Here is a 21,604-nt window from a genome sequence, read left to right as displayed (position 1 = left end):
GTTTGGGGAAATCCAGGGCCACAAATCCATGGCCATGAAGGACCAGCTCCCTTCTGCAGATGAAGGACCCTTCCCATCCCTCCCTGTCTCGCCACCTCCCCCCTTGCCAGGAATGGTGCCATGTCCACCCAATGAACATACCCTCTTTTTTGCTCATACTGAATGAAATCCCCTCCCATTTTCTGCTGGGAACTAGAAGTGACAGACAGAATGGCCCAGAGGAGGTCACCCTGCCCCAAAATCCCCTCTGGGGGCCCTCACCTGCTTGCCTGGGCCCCCCTGGCAAGGGCAGCTTGGAGGTCCCCGGTGCTGGAGGGGGAAGTCAAGATCAGCGCTGGGGGAGAGGGCCCCCCCTCTGCCTGGCGGTCCACTGAATCATCCTCCTGCAAGAAGAACTTGGGGGGTGGGTGGGGAGAGAAAGCGGGTCACACTCGGGACTCGGGGGGGGGGGGGAGAAGGGGGTGCCCCTCCCTCTGCTAGGCCCTACCTGCACCCCCTCCTGGGAGCGCCCATGGAGAAGGGCCTGCGGGGGGCTGTGCTCGGCCTCCTCGGTGGTTTCCCCGGCCTCCGCGTCCTCGTCGCCATCCTCCTCGTCCCCCTCGGCTTCCTCCTCAATGATGGGCGTCTCTCCAGGGATTGAGGCCCTCCGGGACCGCGGGGTCTTCTTCTTGCCAGCCTTCTTCCGACGGGCCTCCGAAGGCAGGTGGCTGGAGAGAGGGTGGTGGATGTGGTGGGAAGACTGGCGGTGGTCTGCAAGTGGGACAGGGAGGCAGAAGAAGCAGGGAGGCCTCAGTGTTACTGGTAGAGGGTCTCCTTGCCCACCCCCAAGAAACAGAAAGTTGGGGGGGGATCTCGACTGACCAGTGGCTGGACTATGGCCCAGCATTTGGGCCACTGTGAGGGGGAGCTCTGCCATGGCACCCATCCCCTGGAGCCCCCCATCCCCTACTGCACCCCAACTGTCCCCCAGTGGGGCCCAGGAGTCTCTGGAACGGGGAGACATCCTGGACATCCCCTCCACCAGCCTCCCTCTGGCCTTAGCCCCTCTCTTCTGGGCCCCAGGGTCCATGTGGGCAAGGGGGAGGCAAACCCCCCAGGGCTCTCCAAGGGGTCACTCCCGCCCCCACCTACACTCAAAGTCCTCCTCGCTGTAGCTCCGCCCGGCCTCCTCCACATTGCGTGGGTGTGAATCCTGCAGGATCTCCTCAAAGCGCTCCACCCGCAGCGCCTTGCTCAGGTCTTTCTCTTCCTCCTCCTGCTCCCCAAAGGGGGGTGAAGAGGGGCCCGGCCCCTCCTGCTCCGGCTGCCAAAGAAGCACATTGGTGGGGGGAGAGAGAGAAGATGGGGGAGGCAAGAAGACCCTCCGACAATGGAAGGGCCCTGCCACTACCACGGCCACTCTGTGCCTGCCCCCCACCTTCCATGAGCTCAGGGTTGGGAGGCAGGTGGACAGGTGGTGGTCTGCCCCCCAAAGTGCAACGCATGAGGAGAAGGCACAGGGACCCACAGCCTGGTGTGAGCACATGCAACCCCCCCTCCCCCAGCTGGCTGCCATATGGAGGGCACAAAAGCTTAGGTGGGTTGGAGTCTCCTGATGGGGGAGTTTCACTGAAAAAGAACATGTAGTGGATGGGGGGATGACATGGGTGGTGGGCTACCACCTTCCCCCCCAATGAGAGCCCCCTCCTCTGGAACCCTGGCCTTGAGGGAGGGGGCGCAGGTTGGGAAGACCCCCTCCCTTCCTGTGGCATAGCTGGTGCCTCAATAGGGACTGGCTCTGCCCCCAGACCCACAGAGCAAGGGGAAGTGGCAGGAGAAAGCTTTCCAGGACCAGATGATGGGGTGGGGGTGCCCCAGAGGGGCGGAGCCTCCCTACCTGCGCCATGTGGGACCCCCAAAGGCCGCCCCACTTTGCCCGTCTCCTCCTCCTCCTCCGTCTCCGCTGCTGCTGGGAGGCTAGTCTGGCTCTGCCGCTTTATTCTGCTGGTCCATCTGTCCGTCCGGAAGGTCAAGCAGGGAGGGAGGCAGGGAGGGAGGCGGCAGCAGCAGGCAGTGGGTGGCGGCTCCATCCCCTCCGCCACTCCAAATATTGACACATGGAGGGAGGGTTTTTTGGACACAGGCACCCCCCCTCCCGGGGACCTCTGTCCACCCCCCACCCCATCACCAAAAGAAAGAGGCCTGGAAGACCCCCCCCCCACCAGGTCCCTCCAGAAGGGATGTCGGGGAAGGGGGCCGGGGCTGGGACCCTCCTCCTGGCAACCTCCCCCATCCAGGCTGCTATGCCTCCCCCCCAGCCACTGCATCCAGTCTCAGGAGGGGGGGGGGGGGGCTGTGCCAGGCAGGTGCTGGCAGGGAGGGCAATGCCAAGGATGCCAGCAAGCACCAAAGGCACCCACACGGTCAAAGGGGCAGGGAGGGAGGGAGGGACCTCACCCCCACCCCGATGGGGGTCCAAGCAGGCCTCCACCCCCCCATGCCTTCCAAAAAGACCATCAAGGCTGGAGCCAAAAGGGGAGATTCAACCAGCCCCCCCCCCAAGGCCCACCCCACCCAAACTTTCCATGTAGTCCTGCTCTCTCTTACCACCCCTCTCCCTGTTCTCTAAAATGCATTTCGAGGTCAGGGCTTGTGGTTTTAGGCCTCCAAGTCCTTTTCGACATATGGCAACCCTAAGGCAAACCTCTCATGGGGTTCTCTTGGCAAGTTTTGTTCAGGAGGAGTTTACCACCACTGCTTTCCTCTGAGGCTGAGAGAGTGTGACTTGCCCAAGGTCACCCAGTGGGTTTCCATCACCCACCAGGAAACTGAATCCCGGTCTTTGGAGCCTTCGTCACACAACTGACCCAGGCTGGCCCTCAGCAGACTTTCTCTCAAGTTACCACTTGTCAATCTTCCCCCCTCCCAATCCTGAAACTATAGGGGGAAGCCCCTACTCAGGATACAATGGCTCCCAGAATCCTCCAGCCAGCATGGCTACAATGGCTAGGGGAGCATGGGAATTGCAGTCACCCCCTCAAAAGCAACATTCCCTTAACTTCCCACAGCTGACCTGCCCAGCTTTACCCCAAGGCCTCTGCCTTGCCCCCATCCACCCCACCCATTCCCCTGTGTGGGGAGCCAGGGGGGACCCCCAAGGCCGCTTTAGGTCCAGAGGAGGCTCAGCCTGCCAGCCTTCCTGCTTCCTTCCCCGTGACAGAGGAGGCCAGCCAGCCATGGCGGTGGTGGGCCATGGTTGGGGGCATTACCTGGGAACGAAGCAAGAAGTCCATGGGTGCCAGTGCAGGTGCTGGGGGGTGGGGGGCAGTGGAAGGAAGGGTGGGGGTCAGCCACATGCAGCAAGCGGGTGCTGAAAGGAGTCCTTCCGGGGTCAACCAGCCATTCGGTACCCAATGGCAGGCAGGCACAACGCAAAGAGTTAATCATTAACCCAGCAGCAGGAAAGAGGGCCTCCTTGGCCAGTGAGCGGAGCTGGGATGGTGCAAAATGATGGAACCCCTTCCCAGTGGCTGGGCAGCAGAGGGTCCCTTACGGGTGGAGCGAGCACCAGACCAGGAGGGCAGGAGGGCCAGTCTGGTACTTGCCCCCGTCCCCCGAGGGTGGGAGGACACAACACCCCACCAGTCTGTCCTCTCATCTACTGAGAGTTGGAAGGGTCCACCAGGATCCAGCTAGTCCAACCCCCTGGGAAGGAAGGAGACATCCGCAGTGAATGACCCCAGAAGCAGATGGCCTCCTGGTCTGTGCTTTGAAAACCTCCAGACAGAGAGAGCCCACCACCCCTCCAGGGTAGCCCACTCCTCCGCTGTTGGGCAGATTTTACTCTTGAGGTAGGCAGGGGGGTGGGGGGGGAACCAGGAGGGGATGCTATTCCTCAGACAAAGGGTTGGGGTCCTTCTTTCAGCTGGAGATGCAGCAAGAGTCCCCTCCCACACACACACACACCCTCCTCTCCCCCCCCAACCACATTCCTCTCTCAAATAGGCTGTTTCTGGCAGGGCTCCTCTCATGCCTTCAATTGCTGTGTGACAGGCAGAAACTCAACAGGTAAAGCCCCCCCCCCCCCCCCCCCCGTCAATCCCTCATGCCAGGAATAAGGGCCCTTGCTACATTCCTGACTGTTGTTCGAACACTTCCTTGTCCCTTGACCCAGCAACAAGAAGCAGCCTCGAATCAGGACTTTCACAGCCCCAATTTGAAATGGTGGCTTCATCTAGCGGCCATCTGGCCACCCAGAATCCCTGGGGGGCTTTAGGTGGGGGAGAAAGGAGGGCTACAAGTTGCACAAACTGATAGGAACAGACAGTCCATCCTCACTTCAAGAGAGCCCCCCCTCCAAAAGAACCCAGGCTAATTCCATGGCCAGGCAAAGGAAAAGGCTCCTCTGCCTCCCAACTGCGATGGGAGTGGGGTGGAGGGACAGGCGGCTCAGGTGGGGCGTCTCTTTGGGTCCAGCCTCCTAACCCAGATCTCACAGAGCAAACATGCCCAGCGTGGTCATGAATATCAGGTATCCGATTGACCGCAGGGAGCCCACATTCTTTGCTTTGCTTCCAAGTGGCTTCAGCAACCAAAGCCTCCCCCCCCCCCGCCTCTACGTGTCTCCAACGTGACCCCGATTTGCAAGCCAAAGACTTCAGCCCTTGCCCCCCCCTCCTAAAGGCCCCCTCTGTGACTGCACAACTACTCACCTCCTCGAAGGCAGTGGAGATGATGTGGTGGAGCTCCATGGTCAGCAGAGGACGGATAGATGGACAGTGGATGGATGAAGGGAGGCAGGGGAGGGGATGCTGGCGCTGCTAGCCTTTCTCTTTCTCCCTGGCGCTCAGAGGGTGAAGTGAGGGTAGCATAACCTGCAGGGGGGCACACAGAGAGGAGGTGAGGCCAGAGGTGGGCATGGGGCATCCGTGGCACTGTGGCTCCTCCTGGGAGACCCAAACTACCTTGCAGGGTTCAGGGAGGGCAGCAGGAGGAGGGGAGGGGTTAAAGGGGGAGCCCCAAAGTCTCACTTTGAGACCCTTGGTGGGAATCATCATCATCACTACCATCACCCCTCCCCTTTTCAGTCTATCAGATGTGAGTGGCTGGCATTTTGGACTGTCAACTATACTTCTCTGTCTGAGAATCTAGGCACCATTGGAGGCATGGGGCAAAATGGTGTTCCAAAAGGGCCTCTTTTTGTGACTGAGCTGTCGTGGTCATTGGGAAGATAAGCCAGAGTCTGCACTCTCATCCCAAAATCAGATTTTTGAAACACTATATGTAAAAACTCCATAGAGACAATATGGAGACAATAGTAAGACCCAAAATGTGTGTTGAGTGAAGAAGGCTGTTCCTTAGAGGGAGGAAAGAAAGCCATTCAACCGCCCAATTCCACCAAATGGCAAAGGAGACTGCAGGACCTTTTTTGTGCCAAATGAGACAGGAAAGGCCTGCCCCAGTCATTTTCACCCTCCTCCACGGCCAAAAAAGCACCCCTCCATGCTCCCATCCTCACTCATTGGGCGTGTGGCCTGGGGCTTTGCGGGCCAGCCAGGAAGGGCTGCCCATGAAGCCAGCCAGGGTCCTGACGGCCCAGTTCTGCCCAGAGCAAAACGCCTGGAGCGCCACCACCTTCCAGGGCAGAGCCAGCTTTATGGACACCCAGCTGGGAGTCGCTCACTGGAGGTGGCTCTCTGTGGTCAGCCTGCCGCTAGCCAGGAAAGGCCCACTTGAGCCAGTGAGAGCCCCAAGAAGCAGCACCGCTCACACCAAACTCCCTCCCCAAATGAGGGCCCCCATCTTGCAGGATTCAGCCTCTGCTGACTGAGAGGTCCTCCCCTCACCCATCAGCAATCCTCACCTGAGTGGGGTGACAAAGGGAAATGGGGGTGTCATCGGCATGTCACACCTGCGCATGACTTCCTCCACCCCCTACCACCATGGGCCCAGAGGATGCTGTGGGGTTGAGCAGAGCCCCACAATGTGGTGGGGACCCTCTGTGGGGAGGGAGCACACTGGGCTGGAATAGGCTGCTTTGGAACCACTCTCCCCATGTCTTAATTGGGCAGCCACATAACCGTGTGGAACCCAGTCCCCAAATTATATGGAGCTGGTCAGTGGCACCCCAAGCCACAGAGGCACCCAGGAGATCAAACAGCCCCCCCCCCTCCAGCAGAGTGACCAGGCCTTGTGGACACTTGGCCCTAAAACCAGATCAAAATAGGCCCCAAGAAAGTACAACAGAGCTGCAAAAGTGCCCTGTGCCCCTGTGGCAAGTGTGCCCCTTCTGTACCCAGTCACAGGGTCTTTCTTTTGGCCCATCCCATCTTGGCTGTCCTCGCAGCATCCCATCAGGAATGTGATGGAGTCTGAAAGAAAGACCCTTCTACCCCCAAAACTACTTGCAAGGACTGGAGCCATGTTCCCCCAGAGAACCTTGCAAGGCAAAAGGGGCACAGTGCAGATGGAGACCCACCATCATAAAGCAAGGGAGCCTTTTGTGCCTGCTACGTGCGCATCCAGGCCCCTTCGCCACACATGAGATACCCTTGACTGGCAGCATGCATCACACTGTTCAGATGGGCACCCACTCGAAGTGGTACCAAGAAATAAAGAGACAGGTGGATATCTGCCCTCCTGCCAACTAGGTAGCACCCCCAGAGCTCAGAAGACAGCCTCTGTCTCTTGATGCCAGGTGCGGCATCCCCCTCTGGACCTGGTGGCTGAGGAACGCCAGGCAATCCTGACCCGCTCATGCTGGCAACCCACCTAGGTATGGGATGAGAGAAGGGGCACATTCACACCAATGCAGACATCCGTTTGGGGCCAGAGTAAGGGCTGGATGAGAAGAAGACCCTCCTCTTGGACTCGGCCCCAGATCAGGGAGGGAAGCGGGAGCTCCACAGCATCTTCCGGCGTGAGCGTCCTGAGGCAGCCTTTTGACCAGAGGGGGACCTTGGGGACCGGATCCATGTCTCATGAAATAACCAACAAGGGCATCAGAGGAAGACAGCGGCGGGGAGGGGGGAGGCAGGGGTGTGACACTGAGAAAGAAAGAGTGCTGGGGGGGGGGGCGAGCAAGGAGAATGCAAGTCTCCTCTTTGTGCCCCCTGAGATAAAATAAGCTCTGGGCCAAGGGAAGGATGGCAAGGCAGGGCACCTTCACCTTCTGCCCTCAAGAACAGTCCCCCACAGCCACAATGCCAACCCCATGGATCTGCCCCAAGCAGGAGAGCTCCACCCCAAAGACCTTGGAAAGTTACAGACCTAGAGATCTCCCCACCCTCAGACTCTCCACCCTCCACGGGGGTGGCGGTGGTGGTGGTCACTGAGCCTGGAATTAGAAACCCCTGACACTTGAACTAGCCCCCCCAGTCAATGCTAAGAGCTTCAGATGTCCCTCTAAGGAGACCCCTCAATACTCGCCAGGGGAGTCTGCAAGAGAAGGAGAGGGGTGCACTGGGGCAGCCATGCAAAGGGAACCCCAGCCCCCCTCATAGAAAGGTGGGCCACCCCTTCCCTTGCCTTCCCTTCCTTTCTGCATGACCTGACCCCAAGAAGATTCCTGCATTTGGGGGGAGGGAGGGAGGGGCTGCTGAGGAGAAGCATCCGCTGGTCCTCCCGCTGGGCCACTGCTGGGCGAGGCCTTGGCCATGTTTGTTTTGGCCATGCTGCCCTCAAGCAGCGCCCAGGCGCCAAGAGCAATGCTTGGCACAGAGGGAGGTGGGGCCCCCCACCCCACTCCAATCCTGGCCTCTGAGGGATACTGGTCTGATCCAGCCAGGACCCCGCTTTCACAAGACATGCGCGCGCGCACACACGCACACACATTCTTTGCACCCCCCAGCCAGAAGCTACGCTTTTGATTAGACTGCACTTTGGGGGTACCCAACCCCAAACCTTTGCCACAGAAAAGAGGGGCCTGCATGGAGGGCAAGGGTGCCATGCTAATGGAGGGGGGTCCTTCAAAGGGGAATGAAGACCCTCCAGTGACAGAGACCTGCTGGCACTCCTTGTCATCTTAGCCCTGGACCATCTGGGCAGAGCAGAGGAGGGCAGAACCTAAGGGGACAACGCAGGAGAGAGGCTTCTGAGTATGTGCAGAGTGCCCTCTGCTCACCCCCACCAAGTTCCACCCAGAGGATAGCCGGTGTCACCTTCTGTCATGCCCCACAGAGCCACAGAGGCCCAGTCCCTCTTGCAGCAGACTCACCTCAGGTGCTCCCCAGAGCTGTGGGGCAGTGGTTGCTCTCAGTCCCTTCTGAAGGGGGACCCCCTGCCTGCCTTCCTGCCGGGTTTTATGGCCGCATGATGGCAGAGAGGAAGCAGCTGGTGACTCTTCCTCACAAGAAGCTCACTCACCCCACTGTCATCTGCCCAGTGGAGTAGAGGCCATGGGGGGCATGGAGGGCAGAGGGAGATGCCAGGCAGGAATAGCCTCCCCCCCCCTCTCTCTCTCTCTCTCTCACACACACACACACACACTTCGTGCACAAGACCCCTCCCTGTCTCCCACCTCCCATTATAAGGTGGGCAGAGGTGCTGGCGGAACAGCCTAGCAATCCAGATGTTGGGTAGGATGGGGGGAGGAGAAAGGGGGCACCCCAGGGGCAAGGAAATGGGAAAGCCACCCCCACACACACACACACTCCAGCCAGGCATTCAATTTCCCTGGCACCTGTGAGCATTCCTGCCATGGGAGGGACTCCTGGGGTCCCCACCGCCTGCTTTGAAATCCGTAAGAACTCCCCCACTCCACACACCCCACGGTTCACAGCCACATTCCTCTGTGAGACCATCCCTCGGCCCCTGACTTTGTTTCTCCACACCTGGAGGGAAACAGCTCCCTCCCCATCCTAGACCCCCCCTATGCATAGGTTGGCTGGACAGGTGTAAGCAGGGAAAGGGCCAGCAAGGCATGCAACAACAGGTGGCTCGGGCAAGTGAGCCAAGTTGCACTGCACAATCTAAGGGGGAACCACACACACCAACCGAAGGAGACACCACAAGGGCACTGGGGTAGCATGGGGTGGGGGTAGATCAGTGACCCTTGTCCCAAATCCAGCCAGCAAAACTCAACCAGGGAATCAGACCTGTGGGGGCAGATGGACACAGTCCAGCCCTCCTGCCACCCACCCACCCACCCACAATGCCCACGAGCATGTTACCATCCCCCCCCCCAGAGTCTGGCACATAAACCCCCTCCCCACTTATACTGACAGACAGACCAAAGCCCATCCACTCCCCAGCCAGCCAAGGGGAGGGGAGGGGAGGGGAAGCAAAGCAGCCTTCTGCTTTCCCACTAACAGATGACAAAAGGCATAGCCCCCCCACCACCACTGACCCCACTCCACACCCATTTTGCTCCTGAGTTGTAGAGCAACTGCCCCCATCCGGCTGGGGGATAGCAAGGTGGGTGGGTGGGCAGTTGGAGGATGTCCATGGGCCCAGGACCCACAAACACTGCCACTTATCACCAGTGCCTCCAACACCATTTCTCCCCCCACTGTAACCCAGTTCCTCCCTACACACAAATGGCCACAGAGTGGCTGCCCCCACCCCTCTGAGCATCATGCCTGTGCCACCCCTTTCTCCTAGAGAGCCCATTCTGTGCCCTGCCCCGCAAGAGCCTCTCACCCCCACCTGCCCCATTGGCCACCCTGCTGCCCCTGCAGTGTCTGCTCTGCTGGGCTGGGAGGCCAAAGCAGGAGGCATAGGGGCCTTTAATGGAGTGGGGCAGGGGCTCCCTATGAGCCAAAGGACTGCATTCTGGACACATCAAAGCGGACTCCTGCACCAGTTCCTCAGGGAAGGGGCAAAGGCCAGGTGCCCTAAGGGAGCCCAGCCAGTCCTGCTCCAAAGGGGAATGGGAAGGGTGCCCACCCTACTGCTGCTGGCCAGAAGAGTGTGCGGAGGAACACTGCCTCACTGCTGGCTCTGAAGAGGGAAGCCCCCTCCTCATTCCCTCTCCAGTCCAACCGGATCTTCCTGGGGCCTGGGCAGTGGATTCAAGAACAGAGCCAAAGCCAGGGCAATGACGGGTGGGGGGCAGGGAAGAGAAGGCAGCAAAGGCGCCTCCTAGTGGAGGAGCAACAGCAGCAGCAGCACATCAGGGCTGGCCTTGTTCTGGTCCCAGAACCCCCAACCCCATCCAAGGCCAAATGCACAGAGAACCCCCCCTAAAAAACAGGCACATTGGGGGGAAGGGAGGGGTTTGAGGGGCTCTCCCCCTCCTGCTGGTCCTCCTCCACTCCTTTGACTCCAACCCCCCCCCCCCCAAAAAAAAAAAACCTCTGAATAAGCAGATTCCTTGGCTTAATCTGGGCCGGCCTACATGCGCAAAGTGCAAGGGGGGGGGGGATTAGAGACTCATAAACAAACTCCAGATTGTTCCAGGGGAAAGCTGGGCTGAGAAGCTGCCCAGAACCCGGTTCTCACGGGACGGGAGAGGGAGGGGGAGGGAGGGAGTGGCCCCCCAGCACCTGAGGGGTTAAGGGGCAGGAAGGGAGGGGGACAAGGAAGGCCCCCCAGAACCCTCTCATCCCATCGGCTGCAGCCCCAGGCCAGCAACTACCTGGCTCACAGGTATGATTGGCTTTGGGTCTGCTCTGAGCCCCAGCACTCGTCACCAGACAGGCGGGTGGCCTCTGAGCCTATGCAGAGTGCCACACACTTTCCCTGTCACTGGGTCTTAGCCTGCAGGCTCTATTTTGAAAAGCTAGGCTCCCCCATCTTGGCTGTATGGAATCCTAGAATCCTAGAGCTGGAAGGGGACTCCAGAGGAGTCTGACCCCCTGATCAGACTTCCAGCCAAAGGATCCTTCCCAGAAGATTGGTAGCTGTCCAGCCTCTTTTGGAAGAGCCACCACCTCTCTAGGCCACTAGTTCCATTGCTGAACCACTGAACGTCAAGAAGCTCCTTCTCAGGTTCAATTGAAATCTACTTCAAACCACTAGACCTGGTCGCACCCTGCTCTGAGGTAGCAAACCCTGGACACTCCTCTCTGGGGCAGTCCTGGAAATATTGAAAGAGGGCAACTGTGCCACCCCTCTGTGCAAACAGAGTATCCTTGGCTCACGTGCAAAGTGCCACCTCAGAAGGAATGGCAGTGGGTGAGGCCAGGTCCAGAAGGGCTACCAACCTTCTTGGCTGGCAAGTGAGGCACTCATCCAGGCGAGGGACAGCTGTCCCATCCTGCTGCTCACTGGAGAAGGGGCTGCAGCATTAAAGGGGTTAGGAAGTGGTGGTGGGTAAGAACAATGGAGCCTGGAGTGACTAGTGGTCAGAGCAGGCACAGGTCAGGCCACCTCCACCCACCTGGTTGACCATTCGGTCTCCTGAAAGGGGGAGAGCAGCCTTGAACCCCCCACCCTGGGAGGGGGAGTGCCTCCAAGGCACAATCTCCCACATGCAACCAGGCTCCTTCCACCACTGGGGGGGGGCAGCATTGGGACTGGGGGGAGTGGCACTCTGGATACATTCTGGGGTCCCCACTGCCCTGTTCTGCCACACGCTTCCTTCGGCTGGCCTCAGCTGGAGGCAGCCTGGCATCAGTGCCCAGGAACAGAGAAGTTCCCTGCACCCTACAGGATTCCCATCCCCCCAAACATACAGATGACACCCCCAGTGTCCCCCCACCCACTCCTACCCACCCCCCAACCTGCCTACCTTGTGACACCTCTGCCAGGTAGGAGGCCCCCAGGGCCAAGGACACCTACAAGGGCTCCCTCCGCCCTCCTCTGTGCCACAACACCTTGGTGGCTGACAGTGCCGGTCCCTGGCCTTGGCATGGTGTCCTCGGACAGAAGGAACCACGTGTGTCACTGGCACACGCACGCATTCACACGTGCACGCACTTGCACTTGCTTGCTCCTGGAGTGTTAAGCAGCAGACAAAAGGCCCTTGTGAGAAGAGGAAGAGGGGGTGGGGGGCGTGGATGCCCAGCCAGCTCAGCATCAGGGCTGGGCAAGGCCTGGCCAAAGACCCCCCCCCCAGCCCTTGCCTTCTACCCGTCCTCCGCTCCATGCTCCACCCCCTCCCACTGCTCCAGAGGCTGGGCATTAATTGCAGTCCGGTCCTAGTTATGGGGGGGGGGCGCCTTTGAACCAACTCCCAAAGTCACATTCCAGGGACAAGCCCCAACTGGCCCAGCCTGATCCGGCGCTAAGGAGATTACGAGTCGCAACGGAGCCAGCCAGACCCCCCCCCCCAGTGCTGCTCTGCTCCAGTCTCTGGTTGGAACCTCAGGAAACTTTTTTGCGGATAAAACCTCTCGCATAAGCGAAGGTCTGAACGCTGACATTATAGCAGAACCTAGGGTAGAAGTGTCCAGAGCCTCTGTGGACTATGTTAAACTGGATCAGTTTGAGTTGGTGAGTACCGAGGATGTGGACAAGATCCTCGGAAGTGTTCGGAAAACAACCTGCTCTCTTGATCCCTGTCCCTCGTGGTTAGCGGCCCAGGGGGGACCGGCGGTAACACTATTGTTACGCCGGATAATTAATACATCTTTGAGGGATGGGCAATTTCCATCGGATCTTAAATTGGCCATTGTAAAACCGATCCTAAAAAAGCCCTCCCTCGACCCCCTGGTTCATAATAATTATCGGCCTGTCTCGCTGCTACCATTTTTGGGTAAGGTGATCGAGAGGGCGGTTGCGATCCAGCTTCAGGCGGTCTTGGATGAAACGGATTATCTGGACCCATTTCAAACTGGCTTCCGGGCGGGTTACGGGGTTGAGACGGCCATGGTCGCCTTGGTCGATGATCTCCGTCTGGGCATCGACAGGGGAAGCGTGTCCCTGTTGGTGCTCTTGGACATCTCAGCGGCTTTCGATACCATAGACCATGGTATCCTTCTGGGGCGCCTGGCAGAGGTGGGGATCGGGGGCACTGCGCTCCAGTGGTTCCGGTCCTACCTCTCCGGAAGGTCCCAGATGGTGCAGCTGGGAGACGTGTGCTCTGACGAGAGGCCCCTTAAAACTGGGGTTCCTCAAGGAGCCATTCTGTCTCCCATGCTATTTAACATTTACATGAAACCGCTGGGAGAGATCATCCGGAGACATGGGGCGCGGGGTTATCAGTACGCTGATGACACCCAAATCATTTTCTCTATGTCTCCGACTGATGCAGTGACTGAGGATGGCGTCTCTCCTCTCGTGGCCTGTCTAGAGTCAGTAATGGGCTGGATGAGGGAAAACCGACTCAAATTGAATCCAGAGAAAACGGAGGTACTAGTGATAGGTTCTCCTGGTCCAGGAATGGCGGTGGTTCCACCTGTCCTGAACGGGGTCACGCTCCCTGTGAAGGACTCCGTGCGCAGTTTGGGGGTGCTTCTTGACTCGTCGCTTCACCTGACAGCTCAGGTGAATGCGACGGTCAAGAGCACCTGTTATCAGCTTCGGCTTATTCGCCAGCTGCGCCCATACCTGGCCCAGAGGGACCTAGAAACTGTTGTACATGCTCTGGTAACTTCGAGACTGGATTTCTGCAATGTACTCTACATGGGGCAACCCTTATACCAAACTCGGAAGCTGCAAATGGTGCAGAATATGGCAGCCCGGCTGGTCACTGGTGCTCCCAGGACCAGCCATATAACACCGGTTTTGAAAGACCTCCATTGGCTGCCTATCCGCTTCCGAGCTCAATATAAGGTGTTGGTGATCACCTATAAAGCCCTAAATGGCTTGGGCCCAGGATACCTAAAGGACCGCCTCTCCCCGTACATTCCGCCTCGCACCCTCAGAACGTCTGGGCAGCAATTACTGAAGGTGCCTGGGGCTAGGTTAGCCTCCACCACACGGAGGACATTCTCCACGGCTGCCCCAGCCCTTTGGAATACGCTGCCCACTGAGCTCCGCTCGACTACCACCCTGGCCCAATTCAGGAAGGACCTGAAAACCTTCCTGTTCCAACAGGCATTCCCCGACTAAAATCCTGTGGGCCTCCCTCCTCTTCCGTGGCCAAGAGGTTGGGCTATGGGGCTTTTATGCCTGTTATTTTAAATGGAGGGCTGATGTATTTGTATTTTAATCTTTTGTATTGTATGGATTGTTTTAATCTCTGTTGTAAGCCGCCCTGATCGCAGGAAGGGCGGGATATAAATAAAAATTTTATTATTATTTTATTAAACTCCCCCCTCCCATACACACACATACAGCCGTGTTCCAAGCCAGAGGGCCAGACCTTCTGCTCGGTCAAGCTGACCCCTTCGCCTTCTCTCCCCGAAGACCCCCACCTTGAACCCAGTCTGCCCAGCCTGGCACCCCTGCAACCACTCCGTCCAACCCAACCTCAGTCAGGCAATGTGGGGCAGAGGGGCACCAGGCACACCTCTGAGCTCTGAAGTGTGGTGCCTTCTCAGTATTACAGTGGCACTCTGCACAAGTAGAGGAGTGCATGCCTTTTGCATCACCCCCTCCCAGGCAACAGAAGCAATGTCACCCTCAGTGGCCTGGAGCAAAGAAGGCAGCAGGGGGCAGGGAATATAGTGCCCCACTGGTTCCTCCGTCAGGTGCACACACTCATGCCCCCCCACACACCCCATTGCAACTGCATGCCCAATGCCCCCTCAGTGCACAGGGAGGGGGCTCCATGCCTGCCCCCTCCCCGGTATGGAGAAGGGGAGGGCAGAGAGGAGGGCAATCAGGTTTTACAGCTCCAGGAACTCAGAGAACCCAAGTGGGCAGAGACTGCCGCCTCCACCCAAAAGTGCCAGCCTTGCTCCACATGAAGCCCTTGCCCATCCTGAATGGCAGAAGGGGGGAGGGACATCCCACACGTGGCTCCTGGGCCCTCTGTCCTTCCCACCCCCTTAGTTGCCCAAGTACTGTAACTGACACGCATCCAGTTGCCCCTTTTATACAACACAGAATTCTGCTGTATCCTCACAACCGTCCTGCAAGATAGGCCTGGACTGAGAGATAGTGGTCAGCTCCAGGCATCCCAGGAAGGGGGACTGAAAGTCAGTGGCCGTGGCCTTCCCCGCAAAGTCCCAGAGCATGTACAAAGGGCACAGGGCAGGTTATGGGGCCGGAGAGGGAAGGAGAGCCATTTCTGGACGTCCAGTGGCCAAGGGCAGAGAAGAGGCATAAGAGCAACAAGGCAGGGGCTGGCTGCAGGTGCAAAGGGCAAGTCCTGCAAGTGTGGGGGCAAAAGACCCCTCCCCAGTCAAGACATACCCCACTCTGCTCAGTCCCTCTGCCTCCTTGGCACTTGCACCCACAGCACTCAAAGCAGGAGAGCGTAGGGGGCATTCCCCCAATCCCACCCAGCTCTTCCTAGTCTATGATTCTATAACTCTATCACTCACATGGCTACGGGATGGCTGCAGGGAACAAGACTCCCCCCTGCACAAGGCTGGCCTTACGCTGAGTAAACGCAATGAGAATTGCTCTGCAAACTTCAGGAATGCGTCAGAGGAGACCATTTTAAGTGTTATAAATGATGTCGTTTATGCTGTTTGGGGCAGTAAAATGAGGCTTGATAAGCCACTCTTTGGGAACTGCAAACACCTTGAGGTTTCTCAGTGGCTTCAAGACTTCCAGAAATGCGACAGGCGGTTGCCCAACAGGATCAGCCAAAAAGGATGCCCAGCCTGGCGCTGGGAACAGGCAGCCAGTGGACAGAGGCGAGTGGGCTTGGCCTCCTCACTGTGGCCACACCAGTTCCTTTGGTGGCCAATTTCTGTGCCCACAATGAGGGCTAGAATGTTGTTGGTCTGGCAACTGTGTAAGTGGCTCTAGAAACTTTGAACCCTGGGCCCAGATCGGCCGAGTCGCGTGACGGAGCAACCCAGCAGAGCGCCAGCCACTGGTCGGTGGGGTGCGACGCCAGATGGAGCCCTGGCTCTCAGCTGGGCCCAAATTCTGGCAGGGAACCCGAGATGTCAGGGACCGCTCTGCAGGATGGGAAAGGGTCCCTTTTGGCACAGGGAGGGCAGAACGCAGTTGGGTCTCCCCAGGGGTGTCTTGGCACGCTCCCCCCAGCCTTGCCTGTTTCGACAGGGAAAGGGACTCCGCATGGCGAGGGGGCACTGGCCGGCTCCCACCCCAGTGAAGGTCACCCTTCCACATGGACGCATGTGTAGGCACTTATCCTAGAGGGTCTGTACACCTCTGTCTCTTCCTCCCTACCTCCCTCCAGAACCCCCCCCCCCCACCGGATGTCCCAAGCATCCTCTCCAGAGGGAAGGAAGACCACTGGGTTGGGCAGGAGAGAGACCGCCTGGCTGTCAGGGCTGGAAAAGGGCACACCCAGGACGGCTGGGCAGGAGGCTCCCAGGCGGTGCCAGTTAAAAATAGCCATCCTTCCACCACCCCCGCTTCCTCCTTCAAGTGAGTAAGAGGATCCTGCGGATGAATCACAAGAGACCCTGCGAGGCACGTGTGCCCCACAGGCAGTGCCAATGGGGCAGGGACACCCGCCTCTGGGGCCTCCTCCCCAACCTCCTGCCCCCCTCCCTTGGCCAGGAGGCTCCCCCTCCTCAAAATAATCCAGGCTGCTCCTGCACCTTGGTGGAACAGTGCTAAGCCTCTACCAAGGGGAAGGAAAGGCACTCTGTGCATGCTCAGAGGGTTCCCATTTGCCCCAGCAGCAGCTAAGCTTGACTTTTGGTAGCCCTCTCCAGCATCTCAGTTGCCCTTTGCATGAGACCCTTTCACAGCTAGGCAGTGGAAAGGCTGAGGCTGAGAACAGGGAGCACAAGGCTGAGCCAGGACTGGAACCCAGGGCACGTGCCTCCCTGTTCGTGCTCATCATCTGTGCATCTGCAGGTGCACCGCTGGCCCCGGAAAGAGGAGCTAGCAGGGCAAGGAGAGGCAAGAAAAAACCCAACTGAACACACACAAGGGAATGGATCAAGAGACTTCCATCCTCTCTGGGCCTTGCCATGGACACTGCACCTTTGAGCATGCACAGAGTGCCCTTCTCTCAGGAAGGACAGACCCCAGCCAGTCAGGGCAGGTGCCTTTGGGGGGGAACCAGGCATGTTGCCAGCTATCAGGGCTGAGCTCCCTGTGAATATCTCCCCACTGAGAGCTCCCCATGAGGCCAAGAGAGCGTGCCTCTGGCCTCCGCCCCACCAGCCAAGACCCCAGACCGAGCTAAGGAGGAAGGGAGGAGAGGGAGAGAAGAGGCAGGCTGCTACCCCCCAGGTAAGGCCCTCACCTGCCTGCCCACCTGCGCCGCACGCACGCACCCATGCTCACGCTTGTGCCAGCAGACAAGATCCAGCGACTGGCAGCTCTTTATACCTGAGTGCCAGGCAGGGAAGGGGCACCTCTCTTCTCTCCCCAAACAACCCTCAGAGTGCTGCCAAATCCCTACCGTTGCCACTGAGCCGGCGGCCACACCTCCCTCAGGCGTCACAGACACACGCACACACACACAAGCACACATGGGGCAGGCGGGATGAGAACGTTGAGACACTGGCTGTTCTCAGGGCGGGCAGGGGGGGGTAGTTAGGGAAGCCCCCCTGGCCCTGGATCTCCTCCTCTGGTCAATGGAAGGCCCTCTGCACATGCTCAGAGCTTCTAAGCCAGACTAAGATGAGCCTTGCCAACAAGGACCAGGAGGGTCTGGGCCTGCCATGGGCCTTGCGTGGGGGGTGGTGGTTGGGGGTACAGGGAGTGCATGGCCTCTTTTGGGAAGGGGGCAAGTGCTGGCGGCACGGAGGGGAGGGGCTACTGTCTGGGTACACATGGGCAGGAGAGAAGGAGAGAGAGGGAGAGAGAGAGAGAGCGCTGACCAGTGGCTACTGCTACCCCACCTGTCCCCCTTTTCTCTCCCTTTGCACCCTCCACACTGCCCACAGCCAAACAACCCCCCTGCGGCACCCCGCTTCCCGCTCTAACCGCCACCAGGCATCCTCCCCCTGCTGAAATGTCTCTTGCCACCCTCTTGCCCATGCCAGCAAGAACTGCCCCATGCACCCTCAGAAGGCCTGCTACACAATCCCACTGTCTGGAGGGGTCGGGAGGGGGAGCTGGAGAGAACCTCCCAGCCCCACGTGGGGCGTTGTGGGGGGCAGCCCTTCCCACTGTTTTCCTTTCCATGGAAGAAGGGGCGCAACATCTCCAAGGAAATGACAAATGTTTGGGGCCCAGGCAGGCTCTCCCAGCAACATAGGACCCCCCAAAACACACAATAAACAGAACTGCATTCCTACCCCCCTCCCGAAATCAAACTGACATTTCCTTCCACAGCCGCTCTGCGTAGTTGGGAGAGTTGGCCATGCCAGGGGCACCCACCCTCCACCTGGTCCCAAATCTATTGACAGCTGGAACCAGGGAGGAGGGAAGATCTCCCCTTGGCAGAAGGGTCCCAGACGGAAAAGGGGGTCTCCCCACCCCTCATTTGTAAAAGGAAAGGAAGCCATTCCAATCTTTAGCGGGGGTTGCTGGGGAACCATAATAAAACATCACCCAGAGAGGTCTTTGTAGATTATTATTATTATGTTTTTTTAATATAGCGCTGTAGATTTAGATCAGGTTGTAACAGCAGCAGGTAAGAGCCCTTCATGGGGCAGGCAGTGGGAACTGTGCAGCTCCCTTGGCCTGTATTCCCCCCCCCAAAAAAACACACACAGGGGGGCAGGCAACGCAAGTCCCAATTAGAGCCCACCTCTTGTTCTGCGTAAGCCAGGAGTGGCCTGGACTTGAGTGGCCAAGCAAACCCACTAATGCCAGCCTTGCTGTCCAGACCCTCCTGCCCCCCACTCTGCCCCGCTAGGAGGTAATTACACCCTCCAACACCCCACCTGCCCCAGACCACAAGGCTCTCTGACCTCACTGCACGGGGTGGGGTCAACTCTGCAGGAACACTAAGACCCCTCCTGGTCCTCCACGTCTGTGGCCAGTACCTGTGGGGTGGGGGCACAAAGGCACTGCCCCAGTGAGTCTGGCTCCCACCACCGGGAAGAAAGGAGAGGAGTGGATGCTGGGCTCAGCTCCCCCGCCCCACAGCAAGAAGAGGAAGAGGAAGGCTGCCCTCTCTGCCTCGGCTTCCCACTCTGACCAGCAGCAAGAGTGTGGGCCCACACAAGACCCCAGAGGGACTGAGTCAGCCCCACATCCGGCAGCGGTTCTGCTGGGGCACTTCCAGGGGACTAACCCACTGCCCGCCTGGCAGGGATGTGAGTTCAGCATCCAGCCAGGAAAGGGAGGGAGGGAGGGGGCAGTGGCCAAAGTGGCTCCGCGTCTCCTTTGCACCTGTGCACGCACACACATGGTACTCTCTCCCCCACCCCCACCCCGGTTTCCATTTCCAGACTTTTCAAGGTGTGACTCCTTTTCCAGGAAGGTCCAAATTCCTGGTCCAGGCAAGGAACAAGAAGCATCTCCTGCCCTGGAAACTTGGTGGACTGTAGCTCCCATCATCCCTGATACTGTCCACACTTGAAGAGCTGCCCCTGATTTCTCTGCCCCCCCCAAGATATTCCAAGGTCAGCAAGAGAAACACTGGGCTATGCCAGAGCCCTGTTGCCTGCCCCCCACGCTATGGGGCACCAAGGATGCAGGGGGAGTAGTTTCAGATGATGCCTGTGGGGCCTGGAAATGTCTGGTCTTTCTGGAGGAGGGAGAGAAGACCACCCACCCTCCCCTCTGGGTCTCCCTGGCTCCGAGAGGGACACCAGGATCCCCCATCCAAAACGGGTGGGCCTGGACTTTGGGAATCAGTGCCCTCCCCAATGCCCTGTCCCAAGCACTGGGATAACTGCCAAATAGTGAGGGGGGGGGGTGCCCAGAGCCAGCCTGGCACCAGGGAGGCCAGGGAATTATTTGGGGGATGGTCTTTGCAAAGGAGGGTGAGGAAGGAGAAGCGCCTTTCTCTGAGGCCCCATAGACCACTCCTGGCCACCAGACAAGCCTCCAGCTGGCACCAAAGCCACCGACACCACGGGGGCACACCCTAATGAGCTGAGCCGGCCGTGGGGCGGAAGTGCTCATGGGCAGAGGGGGGCAGAGGCAGCGGGTGCAGCCAGGGCACAGGCGTCATCTTTGTACCAACAGCCCCTCAGGGGCTGCCCTGGCTGGGTCAGAGACACGTGTGTGCACACATGCGCACAAGCCCCTTCCTGCCTCTCAAGGTGTGAGTCCAGAGTAGGGCCAGAGGGATGGGCACAGAGATTGGCAGGAAGGACGGAGCCCAGCCACCATCCTCAGGCCCTCCTCAGTCAGGACTAATGGGCACAGGGCCTTCTGCCTTCAGCCAAATTGAGAGGGGCACCTTGAGGCCATCCAGCCTGGCCCACCAGGCCCACTTCTCTCAGCTTCCCTTTTGGCTGGCACATGTCATAGAATCATAAAGTTGGAAGAGACCACTAGGGCCATCAAAGCATCCCCGACAGATGGCCATCCAGCCTCTGTTTAAAGACCTCCAAGGAAGGAGACTCCACCACACTCTGAGGAAGGAGTGTGTTCCACTGTCGAACAGCCCTTACTGTCAGGAAGTTCCTCCTAATGTTAAGGTGGAATCTCTTTTCCTGTAGCTTGCATCCATTGTTCCGGGTCCTGTTCTCTGGAGCAGCAGAAAATAAGCTTGCTCCCTCCTCAACATGACATCCCTTCAAATATTTAAACAGGGCTATCATATCACCTCTTAACCTTCTTTTCTCCAGGCTAAACATCCCCAGCTCCAGGGCTTCTCCTCCAGGCCAGATTCCTCCAGCTGAGAAGGAAGCAAATGCACCCACCGGGCTGTTGACGGCACCTTGGCCACCTGCACACAGCTGGAAAATCTTCCTGGGCACAGCCCAACAGAAAGAGGGGTCCTTCTTCCCCCAACCCCCTTGTGACAGACAAAGTGAAGCCCAAGGGAAGACGGCCCAGGACAGGCTCCCTAGCCGTTGGTGGCCCCTGGCTCCAGCCTTCCACAATCACGGGTCCATCGCTCTCCCATTCTCCCTGCTTCCCAAAACACCCTTTCATTATTCACACACCTCTTTCTAACATCTTTGCCAAAATCAGCTCCAGCCTCTTCTACAGCATCGGCTGTTTCAGCAGATGGCAAGTAAGTAGGCAGAAGAGCTGATCCCATTTTACAAACAAGGAAGACTGAGGCCAAGCCAGAAAAGTGCTGTAGAGGAGGATGGCAAGGGAGTCCATCCTACTTGCTGGTGGTGGTGGGGGGGGGGGGGGCTGGAAAGTGGACATCCCAAGCCAAAAACCTCCCCCCTCCTGACTCGGCTCCTTCTTGACTGCCTTCCCATCATGATGGATATGGCAGTGGAGGGGCCGAAGGGCAGACCCTCCCTGAATAATAATAACAATAATAATAATAATAATAATAATTATTATTATTATTATTTCTATACCACTTTTCCGCATTGATCAAAGCGGTGTACAAAGCAAAGGTTACAACAATACATCAATACAGAATAAAATTACAATATATAAACATACCATAAAACAGTGTAAAAAATTTCAAGTGCAATTTAAAAACTATTAAACCCAAGTCAGAGCCAGCTGAGCTGGTAAGCATCCCTCTTTTCACTCCAACACTCTTCTAGGGCCTTTGCCCAGCCTTGCCCCTCACTAGCACCATGTTCCTCCCATGCACTGCACGGCCACACTCCATCACTGCCACTGCAAGCACAGGAGAGGGCAGGAGGTGTCCACTTCC

At 58.3% G+C, this 21,604-nt stretch overlaps 1 protein-coding gene across 7 annotated transcripts in view; it reads right to left on the bottom strand.

Annotated features, from left to right (window-relative positions):
- SLC4A2 (solute carrier family 4 member 2) overlaps positions 1-21,604 on the bottom strand; it is a 40,906-nt gene that overhangs the window by 12,620 nt on the left and 6,682 nt on the right. For 2 of the 7 annotated variants that reach the window (XM_089533980.1, XM_089533981.1), the window contains exons 1-3: positions 1,132-1,856; positions 488-750; positions 262-395 (exon numbers count right to left, since the gene is read on the bottom strand). In XM_089533980.1, coding sequence (XP_089390106.1) covers positions 262-395; positions 488-750; positions 1,132-1,555 — 821 coding nt within the window. In that variant the 5' untranslated portion in view covers positions 1,556-1,856. The other 5 variants (XM_089533983.1, XM_089533982.1, XR_016281991.1 and 2 more) reach the window with 5 other exon arrangements.

This window comes from Sceloporus occidentalis, unplaced genomic scaffold (genome assembly GCF_023333645.1).
Source record: "Sceloporus occidentalis isolate IW3139 unplaced genomic scaffold, rSceOcc1.0.p SCAF_7, whole genome shotgun sequence".
NCBI lineage: Eukaryota > Metazoa > Chordata > Lepidosauria > Squamata > Phrynosomatidae > Sceloporus > Sceloporus occidentalis.
Note: the sequence above shows the minus strand (reverse complement) of the source record. Positions and strands in the feature narration are given on the sequence as shown.